This window comes from Engystomops pustulosus, chromosome 2 (genome assembly GCF_040894005.1).
Source record: "Engystomops pustulosus chromosome 2, aEngPut4.maternal, whole genome shotgun sequence".
Classification (NCBI taxonomy): Eukaryota; Metazoa; Chordata; class Amphibia; order Anura; family Leptodactylidae; genus Engystomops; species Engystomops pustulosus.
In genome coordinates this window covers 10,398,928-10,414,165 of record NC_092412.1, presented here as the reverse complement: position 1 = coordinate 10,414,165, position 15,238 = coordinate 10,398,928, and the positions used below count along the sequence as shown (strand labels likewise).

Here is a 15,238-nt window from a genome sequence, read left to right as displayed (position 1 = left end):
TGTGCAGGGCCTCTTCTACACCCAGGAGGTACAAGGCTTTAGGTTTTTACCTGTCCAGTGAAGTGGGTTCGGCGACCGGACTCTATGGTCTCTGGAAGTCCAAACCTGCAGAAAAATCTCACTGACCAACTTCTCTGGCAGTAGCCTTGGTCATGGGAGAAGCTTCTGGCCACCCTGGAAAGAGATCAATGCACACAAGCACATATTCCTACGTGCCACTTTTTGGTAGCTGATAAAATCCATCTGCAGTCTCTGGAAGGGATACAGCGGCTTGGGTGTCACCTTCTGTGGGGTCTTTACCACCTTACCCGGTTTGTGGAGGGCATGCCCATTTTGGATGTGTGTGTGTGTGTGTCCGCGGGCTGCTTGACTTACTGTCAGGTGCAGGGCTCTGGGCAGACACACCCTCTCTCCCAGCATCCAGGTACCATCGGCATCTGGGCTCCAGCTTTCCTCCACGCTTCTTTATCTTCTGATGACTCTCGGGCCACCAGGGACTGGAACACCTGTTGTTTAAACTTTCCAACTCAGAACTCACCGCTGAGACTTCAGGACAGTCTCTGGGTTCCATCAATGCAGCTGCCTTCGCCATCCTGTCAGCCACATACTGGCCATTGGCTTGTGGAGTTACCAAATTGTGTGTGCTTTTACTATCCCCACCTCTTGTGGAAGTAAGAGAGCATCGATGAGCTCTTTAACCAGTGTGCCATGCTTAAAGGGGGTCCCCTGCAGAGGTGAGGAAATCTCTAGCCTTCCATATGGGTTCATAGTCGTGTTTAGACCCCAGAACTATACCTTAAGTATAGATGTTTGCCCTTTTACCTTCCACCAGCTGTAGCACTTCCCTGAGTGCCCTCACTTCTCTGCCTGCGCTGACCTGTGCGGAGGGAGTGGTTCTGCTTATACTACCTCGTGTGCGCCACTAACCACTGCATATCCAGTGTAGAACCGTCTGTCTTTTCCTCCAGACCTGGAGCCATCTACGAAAAAATTCAACATCTGGGTTAAGCGCCCAAACTAAACTTAACACACAGGTTAATTATCTCTCTCCCCCCTCCCTGAATCCTGTAAAACTGGCAATAGGAAGCAGGATTCAGGACTGTGCCCCTTGTCAGTGTGTCCCGGGGCATCAGGAGTCTGAGCTGTCTGACCATTGCTCAGATGCTTGGGCTGTAGCTACTAACACATGAGGGCTCTCCTCACAACTGAGTCTAACCGGGCTTAATAGTGGACCACTGGGGAGGCCACCATGTTCCTGGGCTAAGACACCTGTGGCGTGGCCTAGATATTCAGTGCAAAATAAAACAAAAGTTTGATCCAGTGCCTAGGGCCGGGGCAGACAGGATTTGCCAGCTTAAGGTTATGGAATGCATCAATTGCCTCCTGACTAAAGGCAAATGGGGAAGAGGCAATGCATCAAGGGGCAGCATCAGGCTGGAGGCAGCAGACCTTATCCCAGGCCTGCAGTAGCTGGCCAGTCCTAGAAACATGTGAAGAGGCTTAGGGCCTCAGGGCAGGGGAACATTCTGGACTGCCAGCTTTCTTTCCTCTGTCAGGTATCTGCCTGTGGCTGAGAAGCAGTGGCCTAGGAAGACCACCTTCTCCTGGCAGTACTGGAGCTTGTCTCAGGAAACTTTACAACCCTTCTGGAACAGAAAACACATAAGGTCAATAAATGCATTCTGGCAAACCTGTAAAATGGAGGCACAAAAACAAGAGAATATCCAGTAAGGGGGTAGTCTGCCAGTCTACTCCCTCTGTGACTTTGCTGATGTCTTCTCAGAGAAGCAAACGGAGACTCTGCCGCCACACCGTTCCTACGTATCTACGACTGTTGCTTCTGGGCACTTCACCTCTGTGAGGTCGAGTTTACCTACTCTCCGTGCCCAAGACTGCAGCTATGAGAGCCTACATCAAGGAAAATTTGCCAAAGGGCTTCACAAAGTCTTTGTCTCCTGCCGGTGCTGGATTCTTTTTTTGTGGCCAAGAACAAGGGTTCTCTTCACCCCTGCATTGACTACCCTGGACTTAATAAAGTTACGGTGAAGAACCGTTATCCTTTACCGCCCTCATCACTTTATAGAGATTCCTGAGCTTTGCTAATTATTCCGGGCAATTACCACATTTCTCCTCTCTTGTCTCTCCCTTTGTGGCACTGACAAAAAAGGGTGCTAATTCCTTTATTTCTCCAAGCTGAAGTCCGCCTTTGCCTCTGCTCCTGTTCTCACACGGCCTGATACAGAGAAGCGTGTCGGCTTCCGGACTCTTAGAGGGCCAGCGCGCCGATAATTGGTGCTGGGTGGTGTTCCACTACCCCTGGAGCCTGACACAGTCCTTCCTAGGTCACATTACGCATCAAACATAAACAAGATTATGTCAACTGCGAAGAGACCAAAATGCAGGTGTTAGTTGCCCACTGGTATGCCCTTAACGGGGTTTTCCCACTACCCAAGTTATCTAACTTGCTGATAATGAGAACAGGGGGTCTGAGGTACCTCCGTTGGAGGCCAAAATCCGATGGCGTGTGACACAATCCCCTGTTAAATACCTGTCACAGCCGTGCAATCCCCAAAAAGGTTAGAAAATTCAACTAAAGTGCGACAGTGGACCCAATATTTGTGTAATGTGTGTAACACAGCCTCTAGAAGAAAATAAATATCACAGCTCACTATTCTTCCCACTAACTTCTCTACATAATCTGCTGCTAATATTAAAACTAATAAGATAATTTGGAAACAGGTGTCACAGGTGCAGGTAGAGGACTCCTGTATTCTCTCATATTCTATCACGATAGATCACAGACGTTATGTTCTCCTTAAGGCTCATTCACACACGAGGTCTCCGGCCTAGCACACGCCACTGCCACCCCTCCCCTCTCCATAGAGAACACTGCGAAAACACAGGAAATGTTCTATATAATGGGGACAGATAGAGATTTGTGTGATGATCCAGCAGGGCGGCCCCCGGTGATCATTGGGGTAACGTCTCATGTGACCCAGGAAGCCCCGAGGAAAGAGGGAGCGTCTCCTCCGCTCCAGGGTCTCCCATGCCCTGCGCCTCCTGCTGGAGGAAACTACCTCTCCTACAAAGTCCTAGAACTGTTTCCTGTTACGCTGATCACATGATCTATGACATCATCACAGGTCCTTTATCCACCACTTCTCTGCTGCTTCCCGTCCTCCGGAGCCCCGCCCCCTCAGTGACGTCACACTCCATGGGTCACATGACTAGTGGATAGTGAGCAGGAGGCTCCGCCCCTAAGTGACATCACACTCCCCGGGTCACATGACTAGTGGATAGGGAGCAGGAGACGTGTGTGAGGTAGAGAGTGTCCTGCAGTGAGGAGAGAAGAGGTAAGTGACCAGAGGAGGGACTACAACTCCCAGCATGCTCCAGGAGCTCACACACTATATGGAGGGACTACAACTCCCAGCATGCTCCAGGAGCACACACTATATGGAGGGACTACAACTCCCAGCATGCTCCAGGAGCACACATACACTATATGGAGGGACTACAACTCCCAGCATGCTCCAGGAGCACACACACTATATGTGGGGTCCAGTATGTGCTATCAGTGAGGAGCGGCACAGTCCAGCGCCATCACTCCTCCCTCAGTCCAGTGACCTCCCCTCCAGTGTCTGGAGAATCCCCATCTGTCACATCACACATGTCATGGACACAATTGCTTCATATAGAGTTTGCTCTTAGTTCTTGTCATGTTTCCTCAGGTTCTATAGATCCAGGACTCCCAGAGGTTTCTCCTAAAGATGATCCTTTCCATCAATGATCCACCAGGGATCCGGGAGAAGGACAGAGAGCAGATGGCGGCCAGGATCCTGGAGCTCACCCTGGAGATGATCTCCTTGATAACCGGAGAGGTGAGAGTCTCCCAGGACACGGCTCTTATCTCTAGGAATAACAGCGGGAAATGACTGGAGAGGTGAAGGATTCTTAGGATCTATGTAGTGATCAGTGTCTCCCCATACACAGGATTACACAGTAGTGAAGAAGTCGTCTGGTGAGTGTGTGACCCCCCGTGTGTCAGGAGGATGGACCCAGAGCCCCATCACCGAGCCTCCACCTCATTCACTGATACATGAGCAGAAGATCCTAGAACTTACCTCCAGGATCACTGAGCTGCTGAGCGGAGAGGTGAGCGCTGCCGGGAATGCTGGGACATTGTACAATAACACAAGGGAGGGGTCTGGGTGATGACTGTGTCATTGTGGGTGTCAGGTTCCTATAAGGTGTCAGGACGTCACTGTCTATTTCTCCATGGAGGAGTGGGAGTATATAGAAGGACACAAGGACCAGTACAAGGACATCATGATGGAGGACCACCAGCCCCTCACATCACCAGGTAAGAGGAGACCTTCCTGATTATAGAGGACAGAGCAGGTGTGAGGTCACCTCCTCCATCATCTCATCATCACATATAGACAATGTATCAGTCACTGTGTATATTTCCTATAGATGGATCCAGTCAGAGAAATCCACCAGAGAGATGTCCCAGTCCTGGAGATTCCCGAGATATTACACAGGAACCAGAGAGATGTCCCAGTCCTGGAGATTCCCGGGATATTACACAGGAACCGGAGAGATGTCCCAGTCCTGGCGATTCCCGGGATATAAAAGAGGAGCTGGAGAGATGTCCCAGTATTGAAGACTTCTATGTTGTAAAAGTGGAGCCAGAAGACTACATCCCACTGGATCATCAGGTAGGTGGAGCTGAGATTCCTGTGGATGTGATGAAGCTACTTACCTTCTCCAGCAGCAGTGGGTGGAGGGTCTGGCAGAGTATAAATCCTCCTCTTAGTATCTCTGAGGAGTATTATTAGTGGAGGAAGAGGATGAAGTTGGAGTAATATGACGGATCAGTATATGACCTGCAGGTCTCTGTCCTCACCCTTTGTAGTGTAGACACTCGGTGAATTAAATACAATATTTTTTAATGGATCAGTGTCCATGGCCGCTATTATATCATACATGGGACATGGGACACATTTACTTACCTGGTCCTGTCGCGATCCCCGATCTGAAGTGTCTGACAGGGATGAAGTCCAGCACAATTCACTAAGATTGTGCGCCCGATATCCTGCATGTATCGCTTCCCCCGCTCAGGTCCCCGGAGTTCACCTTCTTCTTCCCGGTGCATGTAAGTGCATTGTCTTGTGACACAACTTAAATTTTAAATCCCGCATTCAGTCCAAATCAGTCGGGTTGTCCCACGGCCACGCCCCCTGCTTTGTGTCTCATGAAAGTCGGCGCGATTGTGCGCGCCGAAAACTCCTGTTAAGTGTGACGCAAATAGGAAATAGTTGGGAAAACCCGACGGAAATGCGGTGTGCGCACCCTTAGTAAATGAGCCCCATTGTGTCCTTTCTGTTATATAGTAGACCGCGTCCTCGTCTGATCTCTCCGGATATAATGAATGAAAATCCTGGATAATCGGGTGTGAGGTGGAAACACGGAAACATACAATCACCGGCCACTTTATTAGGTACACCTGTCCAACTGCTCGTTAACACTTAATTTCTAATCAGCCAATCACATGGCGACAACATTTAGGCATGTAGACATGGTCAAGACAATCTCCTGCAGTTCAAACCGAGCATCAGTATGGGGAAGAAAGGTGATTTGAGGCCTTTGAACGTGGCATGGTTGTTGGTGCCAGAAGGGCTGGTCTGAGTATTTCAGAAACTGCTGATCTACTGGGATTTTCACGCACAACCATCTCTAGGGTTTACAGAGAATGGTCCGAAAAAGAAAAAACATCCAGTGAGCGGCAGTTCTGTGGGCGGAAATGCCTTGTTGATGCCAGAGGTCAGAGGAGAATGGGCAGACTGGTTCGAGCTGATAGAAAGGCAACAGTGACTCAAATCGACACCCGTTACAACCAACGTAGGCAGAAGAGCATCTCTGAACGCACAGTATGTCCAACTTTGAGGCAGATGGGCTACAGCAGCAGAAGACCACACCGGGTGCCACTCCTTTCAGCTAAGAACAGGAAACTGAGGCTACAATTTGCATAAGCTCATCGAAATTGGACAGTAGAAGATTGGAAAAACGTTGCCTGGTCTGATGAGTCTCGATTTCTGCTGCGACATTCGGATGGTAGGGTCAGAATTTGGCGTCAACAACATGAAAGCATGGATCCATCTTGCCTTGTATCAACGGTTCAGGCTGGTGGTGTCATGGTGTGGGGAATATTTTCTTGGCACTCTTTGGGCCCCTTGGTACCAATTGAGCATCGTTGCAACGCCACAGCCTACCTGAGTATTGTTGCTGACCATGTCCATCCCTTTATGACCACAATGTACCCTGTAACATCTGATGGCTACTTTCAGCAGGATAATGCGCCATGTCATAAAGCTGGAATCATCTCAGACTGGTTTCTTGAACATGACAATGAGGTCACTGGACACAAATGGCCTCCACAGTCACCAGATCTCAATCCAATAGAGCATCTTTGGGATGTGGTGGAACGGGAGATTCGCATCATGGATGTGCAGCCGACAAATCTGCGGCAACTGTGTGATGCCATCATGTCAATATGGACCAAAATCTCTGAGGAGCTTCCAGCACCTTGTTGTATCTATGCCACGAAGAATTGAGGCAGTTCTGAAGGCAAAAGGGGGTCCAACCCGTTACTAGCATGGTGTACCTAATAAAGTGGCCGGTGAGTGTATGTTAATATCTGTTTTTTATGAGTGACAAGTGACTGAGGTCGGGGGCAGACGGGTTGGGTCTCAGTTTCCACAGGTTCTGCAGGTTTCTAGCACAGAATGTGGATTGGATTCTGTATAGATCGGATAAATCGGAGCAGCAGCAGGCACATGGACAGAAGGCCGTGGAGCAGGACGGGACTTACCGCAGCAGCTCGGAGCTTCTGATAATTCCCCCCCCCCCCCCCCTACATTGCTGCTGCAGGGGAAGGGAAGCGCTCACAGCACAGGAGGAGTGAGGGACACTGATTATATGATAAAGTCCTGCTCCTCCGATGTCACAGGATACATCAGGAAGCTCCGGCCTCCTGATCCATTGGCAAAGTGGTTGCAGTGTACAGTGGTTGCCGGACCCTGCCTGAAAATTCACTGGATGAAGGGAGTTCACAAGTGCAGGGCCGGTGCCCACTTGGTGTGGAAGTGGCGTAATAAATTGTAGGTGCAAGACGTGTGACTCTATGTATGTGTATCACAAGAAAGAAGTTTTCTACAGTGTTTACCAGTTGAAAAAATGCTTGATGGTTTTGACAGGTTAAATAGTCACCTTCTTGAGATTGTGATACCTTTCAATGGCCAACTAAAATATGAAATGGGACAGATTTCAACCCAAATCCACCATCTACATCCATGCCATCAGATACAACCATATGGTATCATCATTCACACTGCCGAATGGGCGACGTATATATGGCCCCATAGTGTGGCACCGTAACGTACCGTACCCCTTGAAAAGATGGGACATGTCCTATCATCTCTCGGCACATGGCGCCGTGCGCTTTGTTACTCTATGAAGAGGGGCACCGACGTGTGTGCTTTGTGTGCTACCGTACGGCGGGCACAAGTCAGTGTGAATACAGCATTATGAAGGCGGGTTTTTTAAACTGCTTTAATGAATCTAAATAAGAGCGAATCGAGTTGCAGTCTATGTAGTCAATGTAATTGTGTCAAGGCTATGGGGCTCATTTACTTGCATTCCCGAAGAAGTTCACCAAAAATGCAATGTCCGTGTATAATGCCCTGTGCCGCGATTCACTAAGACCGTGCGCCCGATATCCTGCAAATGTCGCTTCCCCGCTCAGGTCCGACAGAGTTCACCATCTTCTTCCCAGTGTATGTGAGTGCTAGAGCTTGCAACACAATTTGAAAGTTAAATCCCGGGCTCAGTTGTAATCAGTCAGATTGTCTGACGGCACGCCCCTCAATTTCCAGCGCAGAACCCTGTTAAACACCTGTCAAAGCCGCGCAAATCCCAAAAAAGATGAACAGTCCGACAAAAGTGCGATCCGCGACCCTTAGTAAATGAGACCCTACATCTCGGCGTACACACAGCCTGCGCAGAAGTTTGTACAAAATCTGTATAACCTTCACAAGAACAACCACAGCTTCTCAAAAGTCATTACAGGTTCTAAGCATTTCATAACTATAGGTATATCCAGGTCTACAATATTGTACAACATAATAGTATAGAAAATAATCCTATAAAACATTGTAGTAACTTCGGTTCTGCTGATTAAATCGAAAGCTCTACGAGACCTGGCCCTTGTGTCATATCCCTCAGGTACTAGTTGTGCGAATTGCCTGTGGGTTTGTATTGTGTTCTGCAAGGATATTGTGCTTCCAGAATTGAGCAATTGGAGCCCATACCATTTTATGTGTATGAAGCCGGATTCCAAGGTGCCACGCCTAGGACTAGAGTTACTATCAGTGTAACGTATGGCTGATAGAAACTATATAGTTGTGTTATTCGGTTACTTACGGACGGAGATACTGTTATGTGTGATGGCTGAAGATCAGAGTCTGCTTTCTCTGAAAGTGATGGAATCCAATGTTTCCATTTGGACAATTCCCGTGACGGACACTTCTCCACTCTAGACACCATCAAGTTATTGTTCAGAGCTAAAATTAGACCCCGTGGGCGTTGGATTTTATAGATGCCTAGGTGGGGGTATTTTGATATTGGTTGCGAATCTGAGGGGAATTGAGAGTCTTGGGCGTGTCCAAGTTGTTGGTACCTATAGAACCATCTATGGTCTCAGTTTGCATCTCAACTGTAGGTCAGAGAGCGAGTCCAGCAATCCTTCACCATACGCATCCACTGAAGTGTTTATTCCTGCCCGCTGCCACCTATCTATCCGCTCCAGGGTTTCTGAGTGGGGTAAGACTAAGTTCCTCTATAAGGTCATTTCCGCTATGGTGTCGGAGACATGTAAGAGCCGTATTGTCAGTTCTCCAAACCTATAGGACCATTCTATGTAGGGGCAGTAAGGGGATCTGTAGCCTATGCCCACCTTCTAGAAAAGGAAGTCCCAAGTAATGACCTAAATGGTTTTCAGGAGGTGACCTGGTAATACCCAATGATATAGGTGCTATAATTGGCCCGCTAGATAATAGAAATCTGGGAGTGCTATACCTGCCTGCTCTTTAGGTGTCTGCTTCAATGTGCCAAGCTTCTTTCTAGATTTTCTCCATATGAATCTAGCAGTATTCGAGTGTCGCTCTATAAAGAACTTCTTGGGCACCACCACTGTTATTGCAGCAAACGCCCACTGGTAACACCCGCGAATAGTGCCGGCACTGATTGCGGGTGTTAACTCTGTAAATGTCTCCAGCAAGGGCGTCGCCATGTTGCATTTGATTGATGCCCCCTGTGAAGTCATTGGGTGACAGCGATCGGTAACTATGACAGCCTCGGGTCATACAAAGATTTGCACTTTGTAATAGATGATGTATAAAATCTTCATATACTGCCACACTGTATATTGTAGGAGCAATCAGACAACTTAGGGTAAAAGCACCCTAGGGAGTCTCGAACAATAGGAAAAAAAAATTTTAAGCCGTAAAGTCCTTAAAATGGTAGCATTGAAAACGTCATGAGAAGTCTCAGAAAATAGCACCACCCACTGCTCTGTACAACGAGGTATGGAAAAGTCATTGGCGCCAGAAGATGGCAGAATAATGTATTTTTTGTTGTACAGAAGGTTTTAATTTTTGTAAAGGTATGAAAACATTATAAAACCTATATAAATTTGGTATCTCCGTGATCATACCAACCCAAAGAATAAAGTAGACCTGTCATTTGTGGTGCACAATGAAAGCCTTACAATCCAAGCCCACAAGAAAATGGCACAAATGCTACAGGGGGTCCAGAAACTGAACTATTGAACCCCGTGCTGCCTCCCAGATGGTTGCACATTGGCCTCCAGTCTTTCTAGGACCCATGAGCACATGTGGGGGTGAGTGTTGCACCTGTAGAGTGGATGACATCGGGTGTGGGTGCCATAACTTGTCCTTGCAGCCCTCTCCAAGCCCCGCCTCCCTAAACCTATAATTTTATAATTAGTACTCACAACCATCTTCATGCAACTTTGCAACAAACTGCAAAAATAGCATAAAAATTAGAATTTTCTTCTAAAATATGTACAAATCCAGAATACGTATAAAAGAAAAATTTACTTTGTTACAAACTTACCCCTCATGTTTATATTCACCAGAATATACAACAAAGGGAATGTTAAATCTGCTGACTGGGCAAAAAATTGCATGGAGGATCATACAGAGATATTTTTCACTACCTTAGTAGTTCTTTGACACCAGAGAAACACAATTGTATCATGCAAAAGAGGAGATTCTAGGTGCTACAAATCCAATGTTATAAGCCCGGATGTAATAACTATGTCCTTGGCCACCGAGGTGCCACACTGTGAGGACGTGTCAGACTCATCCTTGGTAATAAATGGGTTAATCTGCCCCTGACATCATCCATTACTACCAGTTACTTCTACAGTGGCCAAAATGTCTGGTTTCTGCTGCACGTTATATACATTAGAAGCCGCCTGTGTGTATACAACAGATCTGACCATCGTCATCGCCCCTCAAGTACAGGGAAAAGTCTATGCGTTTTAATACGCATGAGGCTTTTCTAGGCGTTAATTTGACCTCTGACCTATGGGGGATGATATTATATGATAGTATGATCTTGTCTCCTCCTGGTTCTGGAGGTTTCTGTCCATCACTTGGATATAAGAGAATCTCTGGAGACATTTCCTTGTTTTCTCATGTCCTTTCATGTTGAATCTTTCTAGGAAAGTTCTGATGGATCAAGAAGCGAAGAGGAAATCCCCTCATCAGTGACAGAGGAGGGTAAGAACCAAAATTTGTTCAGAAAAATAGTTATTTAAATGTGTGGTCTGCTCAAAGGATGATCAGTCGTAATAAAAAATCTACCAACTCCACAAATATTTGATAATTTGGTACAGTGTGATCAATGAGTGAATATTTTTTATAGGAATTTGGGAAAATTAAAGACTGTCCTTTTACATGTCAGTTCTATTCCTGATCTAAGGATTTGGGCCAGCAGTCAGCAACCATTATTGGTCATTATCATACTGCTCAAGATGCCACACCAGTAACCAGTGCCCAAGATGCATCAACAGGCACAGTACAGCACAAAATGCCACCCCAACAATTATGGATTCCACACTATACCAATAAATACCAACCCATCAACCATATAATGCATTCAGAGAAGACAATATGTCATGGATCGAGGGAACACCTGTGCCCCTCTCAGTGGCCCTGCCCTTGCCCCCGCTCCGAACTCACCTCTCCACGCTCCTGTCCGGTCTAGGCCCCGCGCACGTTCCCGCTCCCAAGGGTGCACGCGCCGGCACTCAGAGATTTAAAGGGCCAGCGCACAGGTGATTGGCTGGCCACTTCTGGGTCTGCTATTTAATCCGGTGGCTCCCATCATTCCCCGACGGATGTTCAAGCCATTCCTGTGAAGTGAAAGCCCCTGTGTTTTACTGCATTCCCTTTCCAGTCCTGTTCCGGTGTTCCTGCAGTGAGTTCCAGTGTTCTTTCCAGCGCCCCGGGCTCGGACTGTGTTCTGCATTGCTACCTGGGCTGCCACCACGGGCTAGTTGCACCTGTGGAACGACCTGGTGATACCCCGCCACAGCAAGACCATCCCGCTCCCGCTCTGGTGAAGACCAGGTGCCACTTAGACTCGGGTCCCAGTAAAAGCCAGGCTCCATTAATTATGTATATACAGCCCCCTGCCCCGCCCCATTAATTATATACACATTGAGCACCTTATTGTGGCCAGTAGGAAAATAATAAAGGTTAACTTGCCTTAAGGAAGCAGGTCCAGGGGTCCACCCCCCCTCTACACTTTACCTCTTCTGGGGCCAAAATCTTCATCGTAGCATCTACTGTCCGGCAGCAGGGACACAGGCGGCGTGAAGTCATGACACCAGCCAGCGTACTGCACAGTGTACAGAGACGCTCTGCCTACAGAGTTGCAGCCCCCTGTCACCCACACTAGCACGCCGTCATTCAAGCAAGTACACTGATGTAATTTAATTTTCTGATCTGACCAGCGTGACCCTCCGGAAGTCTGGGGCTCTGGCACTTGCCCGGGTAAGCCAAGTGTTGGCGCAAGCCATAGCTTGAAGAAAAGTGGACCCTGCCAGAGCGGGCACACACCGGTATGTCAGTGTGCTTGGTTTACAATCCTTCATCCAGATGGTAGATTTCCTTTTAAATTCATCTGCCTTATACAGGAATTTCTTAAATAAAGATAATCTCCCATATATGTATTAAAATAGTTGTCCTTGGGTACGACCACCTCTGCTGGAGTGATTGCACAAAGAAACATTGTTTTTGCATATGAAATGTCCAGGAGCTACTGCACATCCCACATCCTGTGGTAATAAACGCTAAGTACAAGGGTCGGGGAGTACTCAATAGCGCATGTATGGAACTCTGCTTGGCACAGTGCAGGGATGGTCGTATCCAAGGACCATTATCTCAATTCTAAGGGACAACATGGCTACATTTATGGGAAATTATCTTCACACAGGTAAATTTATTTTAATAACATCCAATTGATGAAATGTATGGAGATATATGTATATATGTAATTTTCAATTACCCGCCGAGTCCTAGTAGTGATGTTATAGTACAGTATCCTGTATATGTGGTTGCTTCAGCCACTTTTTAGGACCCATATCACCTGAAGCCATGAGTATCCCTGGTTAGACAACCTCTTATGTCATGGGTGTCAAACACAAAGGCCTAGTGTTATGCAGCGCATCTCCCTCTCCTTATGCTGCTCTAGATGGGAGCACAGCATAGGGGAGGGTACCTCCAATACCAGCCTTTCCCTGTCTTTCTCCTGTATGTTCTGGCATCCTCTGGTATGGAAGCACTGTGACCGAACTCTGGCTGCTGTTGGGGAACTATGTGGAGACACTGGCTGGCATGGGGAGCCCCTGCAGCACTCTGGCTGCTGTGGGGAGACTCTGTGACTATTGGCTACTTTGTGGTGGCACTGTGACTATTGGCCATGCCAGTGTCTCATATTTCTTTTAACAACATGTTCAGCTTTGTGGTTTCTCTCAAATGGCTGGTTGTAATGGTAACGTAGAAGAATCCAAATTCTAAGTATTTGATTATTTCTTTGGAAGTTGGATTTTATATGTCAATGGTTTATATTTGCAGTTTATATTCATCAATAGTCATCTGTCCATAGGAGACTATAAGTTATTGACCCGTCGATTTACTTCTGCATAACTTCTGTAACTGGGAAAAGGGAAACCTCCGATATTGATTTTTTTTGGTTATATTTTCCAGAAGATGAAGATAAAAGAGGTTTCGATGGACGTCCCCCCTCATCTCCTTGTGGTGAAGTAGAAAATGATCAATCACATCTTTCCACCAAGAAATCAATTCTTGATAAACATGTGAAAATTCCCACAGGGGAGAAGCCATATTCATGTCCTGAATGTGGGAAATGTTTTACTCTGAAATCACGCCTTGTTTACCATCAGAGAACTCACACAGGGGAGAAGCCATTTTCATGTAGTGAATGTGGAAAATGTTTTACCCGGAAATCAAGTTTTGTTTGCCATCAGAGATCCCACACAGGGGAGAAGCCATTCTCATGTAGTGAATGTGGGAAATGTTTTACTCATAAATCAAGTTTTGTTTACCACCAGAGAACTCACACAGGGGAGAAGCCATTTTCATGTTCTGAGTGTGGAAAAAGTTTTATCCTGAAGATACATCTTATTAACCATCAGAAAAGTCACACAGGGGAGAAGCCATTTGTATGTAATGAATGTGGGAAATGTTTTGCTCTAAAATCGGTTCTTGATCAACACCAGACAATCCACACAGGGGAGAAGCCATACGTGTGTAATGAATGTGGAAAATGTTTCAGCCGTACGTCACTTCTTGTTCAACACCAAAGATCTCACAAAGCGTTGAAGCCATTTTCATGTTTAGACTGTGGGAAATATTTTCTCAATAAATCATATCTTCAAAAACATCAGAGAACTCACACAGGGGAGAAGCCATGTTAACATTTATTGTAACTTGAGTTTAGGATGACCTATATCACATTATACCTGCCCTGCACTGCTCCTCACCTTGTGTCTCATCAACTCTCCCATGTAGATTGTGAGCCCTCAGGGGTCTTCTTCCATGTGTTCCAGATCACTGTAATTTTTTTTCTTACATTTGTTCTCATCTTAAAGGAATATTACTTTCTGTGTAGATCCTATGTTTATTAGGAGCTCCACTCCTTCTGTGTACATTTCTTCTGTATTGTTGGATTTCCTTCTTTAGGATGACCTCTGCTGATGTCTGCAGCATATAGTAATAAATCTTTATATACAGATTACAGATCATGGGGTAGATATACTGACATAGCAATACATTACAAACAATAAAAATGGACATATTTCCAATATACATTCATTACCTTTGCCTACTCATCTTGTCCTTTCTGCCTGCCTCAGCCCGTTTCCTGTTAGCACTGCATTCTCGCTATTATTCCGAATCTGTAGTGTGCAACAGGAGTTGAATGGGCTCAAACTTCAGCTAGGAGTAACAAATCAACCAGACTTTAGCCTGTACTAACCCCAGCCATGTCTAGTAACAAGTCCCATCCTCACTACAACCAGGAGGAGCTGCAGCTGGAGATAGGGACAGGAGTTTTACCCCTTAAGGATGCAGCCATTTTGTGTCTAAACACTTCCTCAACCAAGGACATACGTCATACGTCCTCACAGCACCTCAATCCTAAGTACATATGAGATATGTCCTGGATTCTAGGACCATAACTATGGATCTCTGGCACCTAGAACCTCTTTCATTTGAATGTAATATTGTGTTACTAAGTGCCAGGGATCTGGAGATATCCATCTAAAATGACAATTTTGGGTGTGTTATATATACACTGCTCAAAAAATAAAGGGAACACTCAAATAACACATCCTAGATCTTAATGAATAAAATATTTTCATTGTCCATAAAACAAGTCAAAATGAGGCTCAGTATTGTTTGTGGTCTCCACGTGCCTGTATGACCACCCTAAAAATGCCTCTGCTGATCAGGTTGCGGATGGTATTCTGAGGGATCTCCTCCCTGACCTTAATTAATGCATCTGCCAACTCCTGGATAGTCTGTTGAGCAACTGGAACACTTTCTCAATTGCAACGAGACAC

The 15,238-nt window shown here is 46.5% G+C and overlaps 1 protein-coding gene across 1 annotated transcript; it reads left to right on the top strand.

Moving 5' to 3' along the window:
- Positions 1–3,980: 3,980 nt before the first annotated feature.
- On the top strand, positions 3,981–14,483 carry LOC140119855 (uncharacterized). Its single transcript, XM_072139280.1, has 3 exons — positions 3,981–4,721; positions 10,811–10,868; positions 13,362–14,483. Exons 1-3 carry the CDS (start codon positions 4,446–4,448, stop codon positions 14,090–14,092), a joined length of 1,065 nt encoding a protein of 354 aa, XP_071995381.1. The 5' UTR covers positions 3,981–4,445; the 3' UTR covers positions 14,093–14,483.
- The last annotated feature ends 755 nt before the right edge of the window (positions 14,484–15,238 follow it).

Excerpts from the sequence above, each read along its gene's own strand:
- LOC140119855 (XM_072139280.1), top strand. The coding sequence starts at position 4,446 with ATGTATCAGTCACTGTGTATATTTCCTATAGATGGATCCAGTCAGAGA. Across the intron at positions 4,722-10,810 it reads ACATCCCACTGGATCATCAG|GAAAGTTCTGATGGATCAAG; the intron begins GTAGGTGGAGCT and ends GAATCTTTCTAG. Across the intron at positions 10,869-13,361 it reads CTCATCAGTGACAGAGGAGG|AAGATGAAGATAAAAGAGGT; the intron begins GTAAGAACCAAA and ends TATATTTTCCAG.